Consider the following 21,309-nt stretch of genomic DNA (forward strand, 5'->3'; position numbering starts at 1 on the left):
GAATGAATTAATTCAAAATGTTTATGATGGGTCTATGCCTGACAGGTATCTCTCGAGATTGTTACTGGTATGTGAAAAGTGGTCCTTAGTGGTGAGACTAATGGGTGAAATCTTGAGCAAAATATTTCACGTCCAGCAGTCTCTGAAGATGCAACTGTTCTACAAAGATAATGATGGCGAAAATTCACCATGGACCAATATGCTTCAAATAATGCAGTCTTTTGAAACTCTTAACAAGGTTGTAGGATCAAAAGCTCTGCAATATGATTCAATAGCCGCTTCCACAGTAGTACAGGTAATAATTTGCTATCTTTAAAATGTTATGTTATTTAAAGGAATAAAGAATAACAATTTAAACGTACACATTATCTCACTGCAGGAGATCAACTTAAAAATAAATTTATTAGTTCTTCAACGAATATCTTCTATATGTACCAAAAGAAAAGCAATAAGACAATTAAGTAAATGAAATATCATAATACCCAAAAGGCTAAAAGACCCCATATTACCATTTATGACAAACAAAGGAGCTGGATGGAAATTTGGAAGATATAAATGGAGCAAACACTTAAACTGTAGGTCTGGGCAGCATAAACTGAAGTGGAAGATTATTGCTAACAAAGGACATCAACGCCGAGATTCTTCTAAACTTTTCCTAAAAGTGCTCTATGACAAATTACTTTCTTCATCAAAACAAGCCTAGACACCAATTTTAGCAAATGCTTAAGAGCGTGCAATTATTGAGTTGGAGGATAGTGAGATCACAACTGGAAAAAATTAGATAGATTCTGTTCAGTCCTTGATACAAAGTTCAGCTGATCCACTGCTGCAAAGTGATGTCAATGGTACAACTCTCCTGCAGAAGCAAATGTCCCAAAGTGCTCTTTCCTAGCAATATAAAAGTGCATCTTCTAGAGGGCTTGCATGTCCTTCTTACAATAAGAGTATTGGGCATACAAAAGTATAAAATTGAGAGGAGCTGAAAAGAGCTATTCAATTTATGACAAGGAAATGCTAGCAATAATGCATGCCCTTACCAATTTCACACAATATCTTGTTGGAAGTAAGTTCACTATTAAGACTGATCACAATAGTCTCAAATATTTTTTGAACCAGCAAGATTTGAGTTAAAGACAACAAAAATGGATGATTAAATTGCAGCAATGTAGTGGCTGATGCTCTATCAATAAGACCACAGTTCTGTTCAATTTTAGAGGTAACAGCTGAATGGAAGTAATAATTCATAGCTGAGTATGCAAAGGATGCTTGGGCTTCAAGTGTAGTGTTCCCCTCATAAAACAAATAATTAATCAAACCTTTGTTAATGGGCCGATTGATTTAGTATATCTCAGACTCATTTTTGTTTTTGTTTTAGTAGGTTAGTGTAGCAATCAACTACACCCTCGGAATGGTTTTCCTCGATAGGTATTTAAGCACGGTTTGTAGGTAGTCGTTGGTATGCGATTTTGATTATTTCTTTGTACTGCGAATTCTTGTTGAGATTATTCTCTGTTGTTCGCCATTTCGGAAGTGAAAGACCTTCCCTACTTGGCTATTCCGGTTTCTATGGGATTAATCCCTCATCCTATTCCGTCCTGCATTATTTGCTCGGATCTGGCAATTCCGCGCACTATCCTTGTTTGCAAATACTTATATTTGTATTTCTTCAACATTTGGTTTTCTTCAACATTTTTACTAGTGTTGTTTGGTGTCTTTGGCGAATCACTTGTATTGATAACTCTGAGCACGGATTGAATCATTGGCGAAGCAACCTGCAATACCTTCCATCCCTCACGACACATTACCATTCGTACACACTCATACTGTACATCACCCTATGACTCGGATAGATATCATATGACCTTCATCAGTCTATTGCCCACACTATATGACCAAGGCCCAGATACTGTACGACTTGCCCCTCCTTTGATGTACGACCAACTACATCATCCGTAAGACCACCCCTCAAATATCGTACAGATTGCCTTCCTTCCCGCCATACCACCACATATCTCTTTTGTACAGCCACCCAACTGCCACACTCATCATTGCATTTGTCTACTGTACAACTTCCTAGACACCGTATGGTCATACCTTCCTTCCGTACGACCTCTCCACAGTGCCTTCCGTAAGACCATTCAGTGTTCTGTGATTGGGTATCAGGCATACACGATAAACAAAACATTTCATCAAGCCTTTTGGAAGGAATCTCCATGATGACAGGTACATGGTGCAAAACGAGCTTATTTTCTATAAAGATAGAATTTTCTTGGTGCCTAACTCTAATTTCAAATTAGAGATCTTCAAATCTTTTCATAATGCTCCTATGTCTGGTCATCCTGGTTTTTTCAAATCTTATAAGAAGATTAGAGAAAGGTTCAGTCAGAAAGGATTAAAAATTGAAGTTTAGAAATTTGTACAACAGTACCCAATATGTCAACAAAATAAGCATGAAAATACATACCCTGCTGGTTTGTTACAACACTTGCCTATATCTAATAATAAATGGGAAAGTATTTCTATGGATTCCATTATTTATAAAATGTCTACCTTCTATCCAAGGAAGAAATAATATCTATGTTGTGGTTGATAGACTTAACTAAATTTGCACATTTTTTGCCTTTTAAGCTATCTACACGACGGTACAAGTAGTAGATCTATTTTTCAAAAAAAAATTTATACTTCATGGGCTGCCCTAGAACATGGTAAGTGACGGGGATAAGAAATTTATGATTGTTTTGGCAAAAATTGTTTAAGTTGTGTGGAATTGAACTCACTTCTAGTACAAGTTACCATCCACAAATTGATGTTCAGAGTCCAGACTGAAATTGTTAATAATGGTTAAAAGGCTATTTGAGGAACTGTGTTTCAAGCCAACAAAAATCATGGATGAAACGGGTGCATTTCAGTGAGTAGTGCTACAACATACCACATGTCTATGAAAATGTCTCCATTCATGGGTCTCTATGGATACAAGCTACCAAGTTTTTTGGATCTACTCTTGAGTGATTGTAGGGTGCTCAAAGCCCCAAATTTGTTGCAGAAAAGCCAAGATATTATGAAATCACTGAAGGAGAATATCCAACAAGCTCAGAATCAGCAAAAACAATATGCAAATCAGCACAAGGTTGCAATTTGAAGTTAATAATATAGTTTATTTAGGATTGCAGCCCTACAGGCAATCTTCCCTCAAACGTAGTGGATTACAAAAACCTAAGCTAAGATACTATGGACCTTATTGAGTTGTTAGGCGAATTGGAGAGGTAGCCTACGAGTTGTAGCTACCTTCGAACAACAAGGTATACAATGCCTTCCATTTTTCATGATTGAAGAAAGCATTCAGACATAATGTAATTCCATTAGCAATATTGCCCCCATTGGAGGAGGAAGGGAAATTGATTTTGATACCTGAAGCCATCATTGACATAAGGGAAAAGAATCCCAAGAAGCGTGTGATCAAGGACTACCTCATGAAATGGAAGGATTTACCTGTGGAAGATGTCACACAGGAAAATAAACAAATTTGGTTACATCCAACCTTGAAATTGCTCATGGACAAGTAATTATGGGGAGGGAGGACTGTAATGCCCCCTCCCTCTTGATCTCTAGAAACTTCAGATCAAGTTTATTAAATACTTTTTGCCCTTTTTTGCATTTAATAAACTCTTAATACATATATATTTATATAATGCATTCTAGAGGATTTAAGTTAAATATGTATAAATATATATATTTAAAAAAGGGAGCAAAAGGCAAAAGAGAGAGACTATGCTAGAATAGGAAGACAAGAAGCCTAAGTGTTACATGAGGTCAAGAATATATCTAAAGGAAGAATTGCTTCATAAAGCTAGGAAGGAAAATTTAACATTTCATACCGATAGAAGGGAATATTGGAGTTTTTCTGCATGCCAAATTACAAGTTTGATTTCTCCAGGGAGCAAAGTCTAGCCAAGTGTGGAACCCACCTTCAGTATTGGAAGACATACTTAGAGGGGAATATTACATGTGGCTTGAAGCAAGTAATGGTGACAATTGTTAGTGCCCTTTAGGTGAAGGAATACGAGTGAGCTCAAAAAGAACCAAAGTTCATAAGGAAAAACAAACTACTTCAAGACTCATGTAATCGTTTATGGAAAAGTGCTAGGGGTCGCTAGAAGGGAAAAGAAACAGAGGTTCGACTAGCCATGACAAGAATTGGAGATGACACAATCAACAATGGTGGTCGACAATCTAGTTTTCAAGGAAGTTGCAGGAATTGTTTGCTAATGTTAAAAATGTAGAGCTGTGAGTTAAGAATGGGTTTGTGATGGGTAAGCAGTGAATCTATTTCATGAGAAATATCGAGTCTGGTGTGGTGGAATGGACAAAGAACCATCGAGCAATTAAAAGCAGAAATTGCATGGTTTGGGCGTTCATATTTTTGCTGTAGGTGACAAAGCTTGAATGTCAGAGTGTTCAACGGAAAATCCAAGCACGGGAGGAGCTAGAACTACGTCCAAGTTTCTTGATGTTGAATGATTAAGTTGCATCTATGTAGTATATAGAGGTCGACTATGACAAAAGTGGTTAGATGTATGCTGCGAGGAAAGGTAGGGAAGAATTAGTGGGCATTGTTTGTTGGTTCGCAAAACTATAGATTGGAAATCCAGGAGCTTGCCAATTCTCCATTAGAATTCCAAATTAGTTCTGGCCAACAAACGGGAATAATTCAAATTCCCTGCACTTCAGGCTTCGCTATACCTAAGCAGGTAAACCTTCACCTCAAACCTGATCACCTTGTTCAAAGCTTTTATATGGCGAATCTAGACTTGGTGAGTTATTTATTTTAAATCCTTATAACTTGATTATATCAATGTTCTGATATTCCCTATCAGACAGATTTGATATGCATATAAGTTCCCTTATATTGCCTCATGATAAATACTTGCTCTAAATGATTGGCATTTTACTAGGTATACTTATATGCCTCTAAAATAACTATTGTGGTTAATTTCTAATTAACTATTAGTTAAATGATAAAGGCTGCCAATTTTTTATGAAAAGGGATTGATTCACGGAGGGCCGACCTAGAAGGGGTGTGTCTTATGGAAAGACAAGACCCTTGGTTTATGTATAAAATAGGAACAAGTTTGTGGATAGATGACATACAATTACCAAAGCCTGCTCCTCTAGCAATATGCTCCTTGACGATTTAGATTAGAGGTAAATTTTAATTTCCAGAATTCATTTCAGATTTCTTGAACAATAACATTCAATCTAGACTTGAAGGAGATCAATTTTCAGCAAGATTAATATCATTATTTCAATATTGGTTGATCAGAATTTGTAGAAACTTTACATAGTATCAGAGCCCTGGTAGTTGAACCTAGGCTCTGCAAATTGACAATCAGATTTAAAATATCTAGCAATATCCTTCTACCTTCAATGGCTAGCGCAATCAAACTCAAAGACAGGTTTGATGGAAAAGAACACTTTGTTGCTTGGAAATTCAGAATCATGACGATTCTTGAAGACAATGATGTGAAACAGTTTGTTGATAAAGAATCCAAGCAACTTGATGCTGATCCTCATAAAACTATCTGGAGTAAGGAAACAGGAAAGCCATTCAAATCATATTATATGGAGTTAAAAATGTAATAATACCTATGCTAATGAAACATCAAACACCATTTAATATGATGAATGCATTATTAAATGCATATCAGGTTAACAATGTGACTAGAACCCTTGCACTAAAAAGGCAACTCAATCATATACAAAAAAAGAAGGGAGAATCTATGAATTCTTACTTCCTAAGGGTGGCTAGTCTAAAAGATGAATTTGCAAGTATAGGGACCATAATTGAAGACAAAGAGCTAACACTTATGGCTATAGATGGGTTACCGGATTCATGGGAAACATTCTCACAAGGAGTAAGTGCTAGAGGCAATCTTCCAGACTTCAATAGACTTAAAGGAGATTGCTTTCAAGAAGAATCTAGGAAACTTAAGAAAGGAGGAAAATTGAAAACTGAAGATGAAAAACTTCATGTTTTCAACACAAATTCCCATAAAGGTAAGAAGAAGCACTTCAAGAAGAAGGGTAATCAAATAAATGACAAACCTAAGAGATTTATCCAAAATAAAATGCTTCGAATGTGAAAAATTTGGACACTATAGATCTAATTGCCCTGAGAATACAAAGCAACAAGGAAACTATACAAATGTTACTAGGAAAGAAAAAAACTATGATCCTGAGAAACGTGTATTGTATTTTGCACTATCAAATGAAGTATCAAGCAAAGCATGGGTAATTGATAGTGGATCATCTCGACACATTACAGGATACAAAGAAGTACTAGACTCAATATTAGAAGAAGTTAAAGGTGAAGTTACCATAGGTGATAATTCCAATCATTTAGTCAAAGGAATTGGGAACTACACCTTGAAACTGAAGTCGGATATTTCTCTCCATCTCAAAAGAGTACTTTACATACCAGGAATAAAGAGGAATCTAATGTAATGCCCCGCCAAGGGATCCAAAAGAATTAACCTAAAGTTTTACTAAGTTTGCTAAACATTTTTTTTAAAAACAAGAAAGATAAATCATTCACATCAATCGCATAGTAGTGGAAGCAATAACATACAATCAACTGTAAACATACATAACAAGTTACAATCCTTAAGAATCCCAAAACATTGAGTCACATTTAAATTTAATCTACTGCTAAGTCCAATCAAATACCACATCCATATGAAAGAATAATGAAAAGTCCAATGTCCATTTAATATACATTTGTTTCGAATGCCTCTTGGCAAATTAATTTGGAATGCTCATTCATCCACTATACATGTCACAGGGTATGAAAGGCTTAAAAGAATATACATACATGTAAAAATAGAAATACATCATCCTCATCGAATCCATGATACAAGTGCAATAAAGTAAATGAAACTAATAACATACATGGTACATCTATCCATCATAAATATATAACATCATAAAACATAATTAACTAAATGCGTGGTTCCTCCCAACCATCAATAGCATCATTAGCCCATCGTGGGTCCTAGCCATCCCCTATGCGTAACGTCCCGAGTCACCGATAAGATCGTCAGTACTATAGTAATAGGGACATCACTCCTAAAACATGCTACAACATATGCATAAAGAAATCTAAAATGCTAATCATCAATATAAAGAAATGCACCAGTAAATATCACCTAAACATGATAAATAGTATCCCAATAACCTCCAACCACGGTGACCACGGACGGATCTCAATGGTAAGAGTAAAAAGCACTACCACCCGACCGCATGGAACTTAAATGGCCCACTCCCACCGCGCTGAGGGGATAGTCTCAAGTCCCAAACAAGATAGTCTCAAGTCCCAAACAAGATATCAAATCACATAACACAAATACTCTCCAAGTCCAAGAAATTCTAAAAGTATACTAACTCAAAGGTTCCAACACATAGATCGACATCTAGACTCAGAGGCACACAAAGACACGTAGGAATCTACTATATAAGCGGGCAAGTGTTATCGCACGAATCACGTTCGGAGTTACCCGAGCAATCCCTTAGGAATCCCGGGTCCCTAGTGATCCCTGCGGCCACTAGTATCCTCTCATACTGACGAGGCATACTACGAAATGCAAGGTCGTAACCAAGCGTTCTCTCTACTCCCATCCTAGTCTGTACTAGCACTCGAGGCATGGGCGAGAACATACAATTAATCTTGTTAGGTTCATTTTACTCTCATTTAGTGTAAATGTTATCACTTATTAAAACAACTTACAATGAGTTACCCTAGCAGCCACTTAGGGCCCCGACCCCCATTGCAAGCCACTTCCCGACACTACATATAGATAACCTACCCTAAGCTCATGAAATCACAAATCATAGAAAAATCACCTCAGTCCTATACAAGTGACTGGAAAGCATCATAAGTATAATCTACAATAATCACATCAGTTCTTCATGAGAAACTGAATAACATCAAATGATAAATCACAATATCCATCGGTTCTCCAATGAGCAACCGGAAAGTATCCCACAATATCTATTGGTTCTCAACGAGCAACTATAAAATGTCCCAAAATAATACTGATAGAAGATTCCAAAATGGTCAAGTCAAACATGTCACAACATGACATCATCAAGAACAAATCATCCAAAACATCTCAGTCCTCTCAAAGCGACTGGAAGGCAAATCAAATATAACTGATTGATGACTCAAAAATGGTCAAGTCAGATAACCCATAATATAAATCTCACCATCTCACAAGGCACTGAAAACAGTAATCAGCAATCTAACACACTCAACATAGAGCATATCAACATATACATGGTTGAGCAAAATAATCAAGATCGAGACCAACATCAGCATAACCTCACAAACATATAACCCCCAAGCCTTTGGTAACAACCTAGGATTGGTCAATGCTAAAATCAACCCCCAACACACCAAGGTATAGACAATACAAACAAGATGGTACAGTTTCATAGTTGGCATTTAATTTCAAAATACACAATAGAGTTAAAAGTAAAGTTCCAGTTTTGTGTTTCAATTTATGTTTCAAGTGTATATTTCAATTTATGTTTCAAGTGTATAGAATTCTTAGTATTACCCTTATACTTTAACCCGATCATTTAATTCGACCCACATATATAAAGTTACCCTCATATTAAAAGTCAATTTCCTAGCAGAATAATCTGAGGGCAATTTTATCTTATTTTATTAAGTTATAAAAAAATAACCATTAATGATTTTAAATAAAATAGTAACGATTTTATTAAAATCAATATTATAAATTTTTAACATCAATAATTAAATTTACAATCTTATTAATAACTTCCATTATTAATAAATCTTATTTAAATCATATTCAATTAAATTAATTAATAATTTATTTAAATATATAACATTTAATTATTAATATTTTTAAATGATTTAATAATTACTTTAATACTATTAATTAATTATTAATTTTATTTTTTTAATAAATTTTATTTATTTAAAATTAATATTAAATACTTTATATTAATTAATATTTAAAAACTTTAACAAATTAAATTTACTAACATATATAATAACCTCTTTTAAAAATAAATAAATATCAAATGCGTTTTATAAACACACGGCGCTATTTATCAGTTGCCAACCCTTATTTAAGGGTGGCCGTGCAGCTCTGCCAAGGTAGTGGCTGCCGGCAGTCCACTGTCGTGGATAGTGCTGCCGACAGGGGGGTGGGATGTGACTGCCCACCCTCCATGCGATATTTATAGTTTATTTTTAATTTTTTTTTTAATATATATATATATATATTTTATAAAACGTTTTTTTTAATAACATTTTTTTTAAAATTTAAAAATTTAATATAAATTCCTTTTAAATGATAATTTAAATTATATAATACTATATACGCAGAACCAAAATAAATCTCTTCTGATTTATTTATTTATTTAATTTTATTTTTAATTTTTTTTTTAGTTTTTTTTTTTTACAAATTCACAACATTAACCTGATAGAAACTTTACTACGAACCTCGATTAAAAAATGTATATAATTTCTTTCTTTTAATAAGAAGAATTCTCATATTCTTTCAAACCCCTCCCAATTAATTTCTTATTTCTTAAATCTACCGAAGAGGGTTTTACAGGTCTTTTGGTTTTCCATAAAATAGAAGATTTAACACACGCCCCAGAGATTCAAAATATGATAAATTTCATCACAAGAATTATCCAGGCACCCATTAAACAGACACAATGAAGACAAGAAAGAAAGAGCATATTAAAATATGCAAAAATCACAAGCGTCTACCTGGACACTGATGCTAATCGCTACACCTTAGAAAACTATAGAGAAGAATCTCTCCTCTCAGAACCTTCTCCTTTCCGAAAAATTTCTTTCTTCTCCAAAACTCGCGGTTCCTTGAAAAAGAACTCCCAAATTGTGATAAGGAGTTCTCTCCCTAAAATTGGGGCACTAATTGTGCGTTCACCTGAGAGGACTCCTTGCTCACAAGACTCAAACTCTCCATTAACTTTTATTACTCTATGCTTTATCTTTTCATGCACGTTAAATGAATTATTAAATTACTTTATTTAATTTCCATTTAACTTTGCTTTTCAATTAATTTATTACTTTTAATCCAATGCGCACTTTATGAAATTAAAATAACATTATTGTTTTCACTTATTTTATCTTTTTAATTAATTTCTTTTATTTTCAACTCATGCATGCATCATGCGATCTAGAATCTTTTAATAATATATTTTTCACTTTTAATTTATTTGAGAAACTTAATTGATAAAATATTTATTAACTTAAATAACGATAATATTTAGCATTTATTTAAAAATGAACTCTAAATATATTATTATTTAAATTAAATAAATATTATCATGTTCTAAATTTATACTTAAACTTTTATCTCCAAAATTTAATTCTTTTTATTTAATTAATTTCGCAATTAATTAAATATAATTAAATATTAAAATATCATAATAATTTTTCATTAAATTAAATCATTAATTTAATCTTTTAATTAGACTTAATTAATAGAAAATACATCAAAGACTCATAAAATAACATATGAAAATCCATCATAGCAAAGCACATACTAAATCAAACAAAAGGGTTATAATCACGAATTAACGTCATTCGACACATTTGAAGGGTACTTGACTCAGATACTTGTCCTAATTATCAATTAGGACAAATGGCTTAAGGGTTTAGGATTTGGACTTAAGAATTTATCTTCGGTCTCTTACCATTGAGATAATGCAATAGAGTACACTCATCCTGACAATTCAAGGAAGTCGATACCCGGTACTTGCAACCTACATAAAATCCATGCATGTACAAACACAATATTCTAAGCTAAATAGGCAATGGCAGGAAGTGGTGCATCGTGTAGATTCTGACTAGCAGGTGACTACGACTCCCTTCCTTAACCACATCAGTCACGTCATACATAAAGAAAACAAACACGCACACCATACACATGCAGTATGGGGTAAGTATCCATAAGAAAAACATATTATAATCCATCTAACTTAAACATCATCAATAACTAAAATCACTTGAATAATCATCATACATACATGAAATGTAGAGTACCAAGTAATCTCATCATATAATCAACTAAATCTAAAACAATATCTGAAAATCTATAAGTAAGGCTACTAAACATCAAGCATAAAACTGGCCTAAAAGAGTTTGGCAATGAAAGCAAAAATGTGAACTAGGGGCAGGCACTACATCGAATCTCTGTTACAACACTTGAAGATGATGGACATAATGTTGCATTCGTGAACGGTAAAGTAATGCCTTGGTCTAAGAACTCATTTAAGAAATCAAAGTTGATTGGTCAAACAAAGGGATGCTTGTATGAATTAACCATAGAACCTATTCAAGCCCTAATTCATGAAGCTGCTGATATAAATGAAATGTGGCTAGAAGGTTAGGACATCTTAACTTGAAAGCCTTATCGACTATGGAGAAGATGGTTACTGGTTTACCTAAGTTGAATAAAGATCATTCAAGCATATGCAAAGGATGTGCTCTAGGTAAGAACACTGAAAGTCCATTTCAAGATATCACTAGAAAAACTAACAATGTTTTGGAATTAGTGCACTCAGATTTATGTGGACTTATGTCTGTTCCTTCTTTTGGAGGACTCTGGTACTATATACTTTTTATAGATGATTTCTCTAGGAAAACTTGGATTTACTTCTTAAAGTGTAAAGAACCAAAAGAAATCGTTAAGAGATTTAAAGAATTCAAATTCTCAATTGAAAACCTATCAGGACACAAAATTAAAACTCTTAGGACTGATAATGGAGGGGAATATACCTTAGATTTGTTTAAAGATTTTTGTAAAGAAGCAGGAATTAAGAGGGAGTATACTGTTTCTTATAACCCACAACAAAACGGGGTAGTAGAAAGGAAGAAAAGAACAATTATAGAAGCAACAAGAGTATGATATTTGATCAAAATTTAGAGTATTATCTTTGGGCAGAAGCTTCATGTACTGCTAACTATATTCAAAACAATTGTCCTCATTTCACCTTAGAGATAAAACTCCGGAAGAAGTTTTTTCTAAGGTTAAATTAAATATAAGCCATCTTAGGATATTTGGGTGCCCAGTATACATACACATTCCAAAAGAAAAGAGAACTAAATTTGAACTCTTCGGGAGGAAAGGTATTTTTGTCGGGTATAGTGCAACATCTAAAGCATATGGAGTTTTCATACCTGGTCAAAAAAACATTGCACTTAGTAGGGATTTAATATTTGAAGAAGATTTAGCATATTCAGAAGAGCCCTTAGTTCTGAAGATCCGACACATATACCTATTTCTGAAGAAAATCATGAATCTGAGTTTTAGAGGGAGAGCATTGAAGAAATTGAAGATGAAATTCAAAACCTTAATCTTGAGGAAACTCAAAATCCTAAAAAAAAGACCACTTTGGGCTATTAAGACTATAGAGGAAGCACAAGACTTCATTGCACCATCTGGAACTTTCAAAGAAAGCAAAAGATCCAAAAGATTTTCTAGTTATGCAACAAACATGAGCGATTTATCTAAATTAGAACCAACCAATGTTTCAGATGCTATTAAACATACAACTTGGAAGGATGCTATGACGAAAGAATACCAATCCATTATTAAGAATGATGTTTGGGAAATTGTTCCAAGGCTTGAAGGAAAATCTGTTGTTTCTTTTAAATGGATATTTAAAATCAAGCATGCTAGTGACAGTAGCATTGAAAACAACATTTCTAAATGGAAAGATTACGAAAGAGGTATATTTGGAACAACCTGAAGGATTTGAAACTCATAACCCTAAAGCCTTTGTTTGCAAGCTCAAGAAAGCTCTCTATGGGCTTAAACATGCTCCAAGGGCATGGCATGAAAGAATTGATAAGTATCTCTCCAATTTAGGATTCTCCAAGAATGAAGCTGATCCAAATCTCTATTATAAAAAAGATAAAGATGATATGATAATTTTGATACTATATGTTGATGATTTACTAATAATAGGTGATGATCATCTTATAGATCAATGCAAGAAAGATCTAATCAGAGAATTTGAAATGAAAGATTTAGGACTCCTTCATTACTTCCTAGGACTAGAAGTATGACAAAACTTTGACAACATCATACTTAATCAAGGAAAGTATACATTAGACATCTTGAAGAGATTTGGAATGTGGAACTGCAGACCTATGTCTTCTCCTATGGAGACTAATGTACACAAACTTAAGGAAGCAGCAATAGAATTACCCTCCATAGATTCCACTCTTTACAGATAGATGATTGGGTCTCTTATGTACTTGGTAAATACGAGACCTGATATTTGCTATGCTGTTAATGCCTTAAGTCAGTTCATGTGTGAGCCAAAGGAGATTCACCTAGTTGCAGTGAAACACATTATGAGATACTTGCAAGGTACTCTTAACCTTGGGCTCAAGTATGAGAAAGTTGACTTGGACTTACATGGGTTCTTAGACTCAGATTGGGCTAGAAGTGTTACTGATAGGAAAAGAACTTCAGGATGTTGTTTCAATTTAGGCTCAACAATGATATCTTGGATATGCAGAAAGTAGGCATTAGTAGCACAAAGTTCCATAGAAGTTGAATACATTACCGTAGCAATGGCCTCTCGGGAAGCAGTTTGGCTTAGAAAGTTACTTGTGGGATTATTTGATCAACCCATGAATCCTACTATTATTCATTGTGATGATCAAAGTTCCATCAAGCTTTCTGTGAATCTAGTTTTCCATGACAGCTCCAAGCATATTGAAATTCCTTACCATTATGTAAGAGATACGGTAGACAGGAATACTGTAAAATTAGAATACATTTGCACTGTAGATCAGACAACAGATATTCTTACCAAACCTCTCTCTCGAGTTAAGATAGATCACTTTAGGAAAAGACTTGGTATGGTTGAATTATGATAAATTTGTATTCTTTAATCATTAATGAAATAATTTTGAGTTAAATTCATTATCGTTAGGCTATTGGCTGTTATGGGCTTCACCATTTGTATTCATTATCGAAGAGGTGATGATCTCTGAGATAATGAACACTTGTATAAAAGACATTATGAGAGATGAGGATCTCTAATATAATCACCTAAACAATAAAGAATTACTGTTCGATCTGGATGAGTTCAAGATCACAATGTGATGTAGACAGTTCTATGCCTATGAGTCACAACTTGGATAAAGGAAGAATTTAATCATTCCCTGGATTTTATCCTGTGTATTGGTAGATCTTAACGTAAGATCATATTGTGATATAGGCCTGCCAGTACCTATGAGTCACAATTTGGATAAAGGAAGAATTTTATCATTCTCCGGATTTTGTCTTGTGTATTGGTAGATCTTAACTTAGATCATAATGTGATATAGGCTGCTAGTACCTATGAGTCACAATTTGGATAAAGGAAGAATTTTATCATACTCCAGATTTTATCCTATGTATTGCATTACATGAATACTGTTATCACAAGTTTTAGTGATAATCCATATTATAGGTTTAGTAATATAACAAAGCATCATGTGTATCATGATACTACATGCATGGAAGAATCAAATAGTTATAGAGTACAATTCTATGCTTAAACAATCTTGCTAGATATGTTTCTCTCATTTATATTATCAAGTTAAGAGGGAGTATTAAATCCTTATAACTTGATTATATCAATGTTTTGATATTTCCGATCAGACAGATCTGATATGCATATAAGTTCCCTTATACTGATCATGATAAATACTTCACTCTAAATGATCGGCGTTTTACTAGGTATACTTATATGCCTCTAAAATAACTATTGTAGTTAATTTCTAATTAACTATTAGTTAAATGATAAAGGCCGCCAATTTGTTATGAAAAGGGATTGATTCATGGAGGGCCAACCTAGAAGGGGTGTTTCTTATGGAAAGACAAGACCCTTGGTTTATGTATAAAATAGGAACAAGTTTGTGGATAGATGACATACAATTACCAAAGTCTGCTCTTCTAGCAATTTGCTCCTTGACGATTTAGATTAGAGATAAATTTTAATTTCCAGAATTCATTTCAGACTTCCTGAACAATAACATTCAGTCCAGACTTGAAGGAGATCGATTTTCAGCAAGACTAAAATCATTATTTCAGTATTGGTTGATCAGAATTTGTAGAAACTTTACAATTCGGTTGGCAAAATCCTCAAAATCAATCAAATTAAGTATTGTCAGTGCTTGAAATGATTGGATGTTTTGATATGATATAATAGCTAATTTGGTCTTTGCAAGAAGGATATAGATAGATTACTGACTTCAATTGTAAATCCAATAATTAAACTTAATGATTTTAAAAGACTAGTGCCGTGCTTATCTGGGCAATAGAGTCAATCACAATGAAGACTATTATGTACAACTTTATCAGACAATATTTATTTAAAATATCATCAATTACTCCTGAGCTCTGCAAAAGATAATTTTTATATGCAATTCTGTGTTAGTCTAAAAGGAATTTAACTTCTTCGATGGAAGTCCGGTTAGATAGAGATGAGGAAACACAAATTTATTTCGCAATATCCCTGATCACCGAACAAAGAGTGCAGGAAAATCCAATGCATAAGTTCATGTCTTCTTGCTTTTCGGAAATGTCTTGTTATGTTAGAAATATCTCCTATTTATATTCCATTCAATGGAAGCATGCCTTTTCAAAATAACAGTCATATCTACTTTTTAAGAATAAATAATACTTCTTTAAAACTAAATGACTTTTCTCCTTTAATGATCGCATCTTTTTATAACTTCCCCTTTGACATAGTTGAAAGGCCTTGAAATACTTTAATCACTTGAAATCACCATACTTTAAAATCTATAATAATATTTCCCATGATATGCCCCATCATATTCATGTCTGACTAAACTCATGGCATATACTCTCGTCGCTTCTTATTCATGCATAATCCACGACGATCATGGTGACTTGGTAGATAACATATAATTCATCCAAATAGATTGCAAATCGATTGCTTCTGAATTTGATTGATTCTCAGTTATAGTGCCTTCCGTGGAACTTTGAATATGTCTGCGTTTATGCGTTGCCTGTCACTATTTTTTATTAACATTTATATTAATCACACTTTGACAAGCCTCCACAGGCGGTGATGTGGCGAGATTATATTGACGTGAAAGATGATGTATATCGCCATTCCACTGCTCTCTATATCAGGTATCTTTGGTATCGTTGACCCAGTCTGTGTGCTGAGCGTTTGATGTTAATAGTTGCCGCTCAGTCTGAGTAAGTTCATGGTGTGTATTTCCTTTGTCAATGACTCTAACAGCTAGTTATAAATATTATTGCTGCCTTCACAAATACTGATTGTTGTTAATGATTTTTCATGCAGATATATCCTTCTGTTCATACTCCAATCCCACACGTGCGCGGTTGTATATTTACTAACATTTCTGGCACTTGGGACTTCTATTTCTGATGGCTTTAAACAATTTGGTTGATTTCTTTGTTTTCTGTACGTCCTTTCCACCACTTTCAACATCCCCGTAAGCTTCATCTTTTTCATTTGAAAATCCTGTCTTCCCATTGTATTTGGTATTCATGAAGTGTCAGGTAAGCGTTATAATGATGAAGACTGCTGGTTGTAACAATGAACCTTACACCCAATAGTTTCATGAAAGCTTGATATTAGACTGCACATGTATATTAAGTGTAATAGTTTACTAAAATCTTCTTAATTTTCCAATAGTAGTTTGGTGCTTTCATGCAGAATAATTATTCAGAAATCTCCCGGTGATGCTTAAACAATGCCATGAATCTCAGCCTTTCCATGAGAGCACTAAATCAATAAAATCAACGCTGCAGACTTTGTCATCTAAACATATCTGGTTTTGTCAATTGCCAATACACATTGAAACATCTGCATTGTTTGCAACATAAACATCATCACATCGTGACCCAAAATTTGATTCAAGAGGAGCATATCAGTTTTATTATGGATAAAACAACTTTGTTATCTTCCAGATTGTATGTATAAGAGGCTCCTTGAAATCTTTTATTTGCTTTAGCACATCCCTTCAAATCTAAATTGTTTCCAATATTTGATGCTCCCAAAGATGGATTACTTGTTCTTCAGCACCATTATCTACAAGGTCTTGATGAGAAATATAAATAAAGAAAAATAAGTGAAAAGAGGATGCAAAAATGGAGCCTCTAAAATTAGAGCTCCATCACCGTCATTGAAGGAAGCACACCTGAACGAATGGTCTTTCAGGCATAGGGAGGAGGGATGACAAATGATCTCATTAAAATGAGTACCACCATGAAGGGATTCCAGGTTATCAGTGATAGCTGCTGAGGTGAAAAAGAACTACATTGGGAGACTATGGCAATGACCAAGGTTAGAACTTGTTTTTAGCAAAATTTACTAAGGAAACAATCCTTTGTCAAAAGTAAGTTGGTTTGTCTGTGTGTCGTTTTTTCCGATGAAACAAAGTGTATTAGTTACACTGGGGAAATAAAGAAACAAAAATTTACATTGCTCTGAACATCTTTTAATTTATTATTGGAATTAGTCACCATACTTGGGAAACTGCAGCTAGTTCAATACTGCACATTGGAGCAAGACGCAGTTAAGATTAAAGAACTGTCCTAGTTGATCAAACGGAGTTGCCTAATATAGAAGAAACCAAATGGGTTAGAAACTAGCTCAATCTTCTTTATAGCCAACACAGAATAAAAGAGAAAAATCATGTTATAGTGCATAAAACGTGATGTTTTTTGTTGCTCCTCCTTAACAAAATCTTGAATCCACCTCTGTGGTCGATGGAACAAAGTTATAAGTTTTCCAACCTTTCCCAATGGTTGGTAACCACTTTTTAAACTACAACTAACAAATCATCATTTTTTGCTTACATGACAACATTTGCAAGAAAAGTTGCTTGAAATTTGAGTAACTTTTGCAATTTTGCACATTAATGCATCCCTGTGACCTGATCACCCAACCTATGTGCCTATCAACAAGAAATGGTCTAATAAGAACTTATTACATGAAATCAAATCAAATCCAGCCACATGACCACATGTGCCACTTGGAGCAATGGGTGTTCATACATCACGCTTGACTTTATATCTCTCCTGTGCTGCATTGAATTCTGATTGTCTTTACTCAATTGGAACATGAATTGGAATTCAATAATCAAAGAGAGATGTTCAAATATTGAAGTTGTATTTTGCACATCTGCAGCTAATTTCCACACAAAATGGGACTGTAAAAAAGCCCCAAATTTGCAAAACAATATGTTTGAGTCCGATTTTTGTGATTTAACAAGAATGGGGATGCAGATCTGAAGATTCAGCTACTGATTTTTCTCGAAAATCTGTTTGTATATTTTAGAAACTGTATGGAATGCGATTTTATGTGGATTTTAGTCGTGTACTTAATACACAAGTTGGCATGTGTCATGTCAAAATTTCAAAGAAAACTGACATTGGGGAGCTTTTTTCTGCCCACCAATTTCCCAACTGTTAGATGTTAAAACTTTGGTTGAAATCACTGGAATAGGGTGCTAGGCACCATAGTCTAGAGTTCTATGACACTGATAGGAAGAAGAGCACTCAACATAGGAATACCCCCTGTTTCTCAATGGAAATTTCCCCAAAAGAAAATTGGCACTTTGGTTAAGATAGGAATATTGGCACATGAATAATCAGATTTATCGAGGAACACATAAATTTGATCAGGGATTCTAACTGGAATGTATGACCTCAGATCTTTCCTCTGCTGTTTCTCTATTAGCCAGATTATAGAAATCCAACATTCTAATTCAATTTTGTGAGGTGAAGTGCAAAATTTTGTGATGTAAACTCAGAGAAAGTGATTGCTTGAGGCATTAGGCTAGGTGATGCATACAGTGGCTTGTACAAACTTGCTGATCAAGTGTAGCAGCTGATGCAGTTTTGCATGCTACATGTAAGGAACCATTGTCTAGTCATAAATCTAAGGAGGTCAAAGTAGAAGCTAGTGTTATGGTACCATTAATAGATGTATCTTCCAGTTCATGGAATGCCCCATTGCATCAAATTTCAGGTGATTTTCACGGCCTGTGTATCAACAGTGTAGAAGTGAAGATGTCTCCATTCTACTAGCGGTTTAGTCGTCGAGAGTTTGTCTCCAATTGAGACTTTGACTCTTATCATATTTTCTTGTGGTTCGGAGACACTGGTGGTAATTTGAAGGCAAGCTCAATAATGACCTCACTAATCAGATGCATTGCCTCAAAAGATATGCATGTCAATTGATAATGCCACAACACGTAAATTATTCTTTTTGCAAGTCATCATGCAGATATTTATCTCCATTTCTGGACATCTTGTAATCTATTAATAAAACTTTTAGATCCTTTTGGTTTCATCCTTAGTGGGGCACTAGGATATCAATAGTATATGTAGTAATGTAGTAGTGTAACTTATATTACACTTGTTTGGTAGAGTCTTTTGTAATTGCCATCATTATGGCCTATGTAACTGTTGTCAATTATTAGCTGTTCAATAATATTGTAAGGTTGCCATCTCTCCTTGAAATAGATGAGCTCATTCTCTCATCTCTTTCTTGTACTCGTACAAATGTAGTGGATTCCTTTGTTTACCACAATTTGTTTTTTAAATGTTTTTGCAGTGACTAAATACCAAGCCAATCCAACAATAAACACAATATTGCTTCTACTAAATCTAGAAGTGTTAATAACCACATATAAAACAACTCCAATTGTACTTTAACTTAACAATACCATTCAATATATTTAAGTATACTCAAGCTGAAACATTATTATCATAGTTACCAGGAGACCCATCTCCTACACCCTAAGATGCGTCTCAGAGATCCGAGTACCGGAGACACGTCTCTAGGTACTGGAGACGTCTCCAAAAATGTTTGGATGCACGAGGTTTTGGTTGCCATCTCCAAAGTCCCCCAACCAACAATTGATGTCTCCCACCAAAAATATCGAGCATAAGGCATCATAAAAACTCTTAAATCTTATCCTCTATCATCACCCCTTAAAAAATCATTATTACTTATATGTTAGTAATGATAATGATAGCCACTATAGTCTTCCAATAAATTTTCTTAATCGCCTCTAGAAAAAGACTTGTCAATATGTATAATTATTCCCTTTCTTGTAGTGTTATGACCTACTACAACTGTTCATTTAAAGAGATCACATAGATGGTAATAAGAGATATTTGTCTAACATCAACTCAATCGTTGGAAATAATGGAAGCCATTGGGTATATCCAACCTTCTCAAGTATCTTATAGGGACAAATCCATGTGAACCTTCTTCACTTTCAGAAGAACAATACAAAATTTCTCATAGTCACACATCCCATATCCTTTGGCATCTAATATGAAATATATATTGAGTTTTGAATTCTTTCACCCTTTAACACTATGACTTTTGAGTTTTGTGTATTTAAACTTAATGCTATAATACCTCTATTCTTGTTTTCAAAGTTCTATGTCATGATGTTTTCTAGAAATTATTAAATTATATTAAGCAACAATTAACTTCTCCAAGTACCCCCGTCTTTTATTTTTGAAAATTAGCCGTACCAGGACCAGTACCAGTCTCCAAGGTCTCCAAGTACCCCGGTCTCCTGGTAACCTTGATTATTATTGTTTAGTATTGCTCAAACAATGTTAACACAGGAGACACCTACCACAGATGCTGTCCAGAACTCAGTTGCAGACCTGGTGGGGCCAGAAACTGACATGTACAGCACAGCAACCAATTTGTGTGGCACTCTTCTCTGGCTCTTTCTAACCTATATAGCCTAGTCTGAGATTTTTCCTGACTGATTTGAATGTTTTGTTAAAGGCTGCAAACCTGAAACAACACACAAATGCTGCCTAGTACCCAGTTGCAGACCTGCATGGCCAGAAATGGACATGTACAACACTCTAAGACATCAACCAATCTGTATAGCACCCTTCGCTAGGTTTTTCTACTGTATGGCCAAGTCTGAGATATTTCAAATCCTATTTGGATGTGTGTGTTGTCTTGCATTTTGTCACCACAAAATGTTGGTAACAACATGAAACTTTTCCAAGCTAGTTTCGTGTTTCTCTAAGTTTGAATTTGATATTCAATTGCTTAATGTTGATCGATTGATCTATTTCAATTCGAATATCAAGTTGTTTTACTGAAGGCCTTCGTCAAGTCGTTTTCGTTTTGCTTTCTGTCGAGCCTTTGCTTGATTTTTGAAGCCTTCACAGTCTGTTCTTTGCTTTTGAGTTTGTG

The 21,309-nt window shown here is 34.3% G+C and overlaps 1 protein-coding gene across 8 annotated transcripts in view; it reads left to right on the forward strand.

Annotated features, from left to right (window-relative positions):
- LOC149534956 (uncharacterized) overlaps nt 1–21,309 on the forward strand; it is a 59,379-nt gene that overhangs the window by 26,831 nt on the left and 11,239 nt on the right. Inside the window, exons 3-6 of one of the 8 annotated variants that reach the window (XR_016357826.1) lie at nt 46–295; nt 16,156–16,306; nt 16,402–16,524; nt 16,780–16,886. Coding sequence is in view for 3 of the 8 variants with exons in the window: in XM_089806723.1 (XP_089662849.1) it covers nt 46–295; nt 16,402–16,488 (337 nt within the window). In the remaining 5 variants the exon portion in view is untranslated. Of the gene's footprint in view, nt 1–45; nt 296–16,155; nt 16,307–16,401; nt 16,525–16,779; nt 17,410–21,309 lie in introns of those variants that run through there. The other 7 variants (XR_016357824.1, XR_016357825.1, XR_016357827.1 and 4 more) reach the window with 7 other exon arrangements.

This window comes from Cupressus sempervirens, chromosome 10 (genome assembly GCF_028749045.1).
Source record: "Cupressus sempervirens isolate cs-2001-9-10 chromosome 10, ASM2874904v1, whole genome shotgun sequence".
Lineage (NCBI taxonomy): Eukaryota > Viridiplantae > Streptophyta > Pinopsida > Cupressales > Cupressaceae > Cupressus > Cupressus sempervirens.